The 2,379-nt window shown below is 42.8% G+C and overlaps 1 protein-coding gene across 1 annotated transcript; it reads left to right on the top strand.

Annotated features, from left to right (window-relative positions):
* The first annotated feature begins 1,365 nt into the window (after window positions 1-1,365).
* Window positions 1,366-1,734, top strand: LOC132654525 (histone H2B variant L1-like). The gene has a single exon (XM_060384593.1). The coding sequence runs from the start codon at window positions 1,366-1,368 to the stop codon at window positions 1,732-1,734; it is 369 nt and encodes a 122-aa protein (XP_060240576.1).
* The last annotated feature ends 645 nt before the right edge of the window (window positions 1,735-2,379 follow it).

Here is a 2,379-nt window from a genome sequence, read left to right as displayed (position 1 = left end):
ATCCAGCCTATGAAACCCGCAAGAATGACGTCATCATTATCAAAGGTTAATGAGCACAGTCCATATCATGAGCCAAGACAGGAGTTTTTAATTCCTCAGTTGTACACACTTGCTCCTAAGGAACCAACATCATGAAAACTAACTGGGCTTCCTTTCTCTAAAGGGAGAGTGGAAACAGTCTTCCACTACCACAAACTCCACAGTGGAGACTTCCACACTTGCCATCACGCGTGAAGCACCATGGGGAGCTTGCCCTGGGAAAAGCGCTTTGTTATCTTGCCTGCTAGCTAAGTATTAGGCTCCATTGTCTAAATAAAGGCTCCATATAGGTTGTTTCTGTGTATGAGAGACACAGAAATAGAGAAACAAAGAAGGGGAGAGAAACAGAGAAATGTGAGAGGGAGAAAGAAATCCTGTGTGTCGTGGCTCATGCACGGAAGTCAAAGGGCAGCGTACACAGGTTGATTCTCTCCTACTGTGGGTCTTGGGGATGAAGTGGGCTGCTGAGTTTGGCAGCCAGTATTTTTCACCTAACTGACTTATTCTTTTTCATGTCCATTTATAGTAAGGAGGGGAATTGAGGTTTTTGTATTTTAATTTAAATGTCATTACGTAATTTCCCTCCTTCCCTTTCCTCTCTCCAAGCTCTTTGTTTTCTTTTTCCAGCCCCTCCTATGATCTCACTCCCCCTCAAATTCACAACTTCTTATTACTGTTTCATACATAAGGATAAATTACAAATACACTCTGTTGAGTCCATGTAGTGTTGCTTTTAAGTATATGATTTCAGGGTTTACTGCTTAATGCTGGATAACCAATAGGGTCTGGGTCCCAGTTCTTAAAACCCAATAGAAACAGTTATTTGTATTACAGAGAAGTCGCTTTCTATTTTTAGTGGCTTGCTTGTTTGGTTATTAAATGAGCTCATGCGTGTTTTTATAAGTAATCACCTCCACCAAAAAAAAAAAAAAAAGGCTAACATTTTGGGGGGTTTTTGTTACTATTGTTATGCTGACCACCTACTTTGACAAGCATTTGTCCAATTCTGATTAGATTGTACAGAATGTGTGCAAATTGCTATAGGAAAAAAACAAAGCAGAAAACCTGAGCATTCCTCTTTTCTGTTTGAAGTTGGCCTTAATTCTTGCAATACTCTCCCACTCTGAGGAAAGCCTGAGGGGAGCTGATTTAGCCTTAGCAACAAGGTTAGTGTTGTGGCCAAGTGTTTGTGACATAGGAAAAGCAAGTACCAATCAGAGAGAAGCCCTGGCAATGTGACTGTGACACGCCACTATAAGTAGAATAGTCTCCCCCATCCTCCGGCCTTCCCCCTCTCCGTTCCTGACAAGGAGGACAACATCCACAATGGTCAAGTCCATCAAAAGATGTCAATGCATCAGAAGTCATCTAAAACCAATCTCCAAAAAGCTGTCACAATGCTCTAGCATGGACCTTGGCCATAGAAATTACTCTCGCTACATAAGCAGAATCCGGAAGGAAGTTGTCCCGAGGAGAGGCATATCTTCTCATACCAAAGACATCATTAACATCCTGATCAACGACATCTTCGAGCGCATCGCTAAGGAAGCCTGTGAGCTGATGTACCGGGGAAAGCGCTGTACCCTCACCCCAGCAGACATCCAGAAGGCAGTGTATCAGCTGTTACCCAAGAGGCTGGCTAAGTTTGCAGTGACTTTTGGAACTGAAGCGGTCCACAGATTTGTCCATTCCTAAGCTCCAAGTGCAACTCTAATAGAAACTTGGGGAAATCAAACTGATGATCTCCTGTGTTATTTTCGCTCTTCTTTTTTGTTTCATTTTACATTTTTGGGTCTTTTGCCTGATGCCTGGGGAAGCCAGAAGAGGACATCGGGTCCCCTAGAACTGACGTTACAGGTAGTGGGAGCCTGTGTGTGGGTGTTGAGACTCAAACCCAGACCCTCTGGAAGAGCAGCCAGCACTCTTGACAGTTGAACCATCTCCTCCAATCCCCATTCTTCCATGAACTTCCACCCAATTTACTATGTTTAGTTTTTATTTTTTGTTTGTCTGCTTGACTTGCTTTTTGTTTTTGAGCCAGGGTCTCCATAATCCCAGTTAGCCTGAAATTTGCTGTGTAGATCAGTGCCACCATGCTTGATCTCTTTATTAAGTATAAGATCTTTATAAGAGTTCCGAAGTTTGTTTTTTTCTTTCCCCAGTTCCATCTCCCTACCTGCTATCCTGACACACACATACACACACAGCCCTCGCCTGGGCATTCACCCCATTTCTTTGATTTTCTTTGTCCTTTACTGTCTATGTGTCTCTGAGCCAGCAACTTCATCTTGCTTGTATTGAAAGCATAGGTTCATATCACATGTGTTTCTCTCTTTACAT

Source organism: Meriones unguiculatus, chromosome 6 (assembly GCF_030254825.1).
Source record: "Meriones unguiculatus strain TT.TT164.6M chromosome 6, Bangor_MerUng_6.1, whole genome shotgun sequence".
Classification (NCBI taxonomy): domain Eukaryota; kingdom Metazoa; phylum Chordata; class Mammalia; order Rodentia; family Muridae; genus Meriones; species Meriones unguiculatus.
Note: the sequence above shows the minus strand (reverse complement) of the source record. Positions and strands in the feature narration are given on the sequence as shown.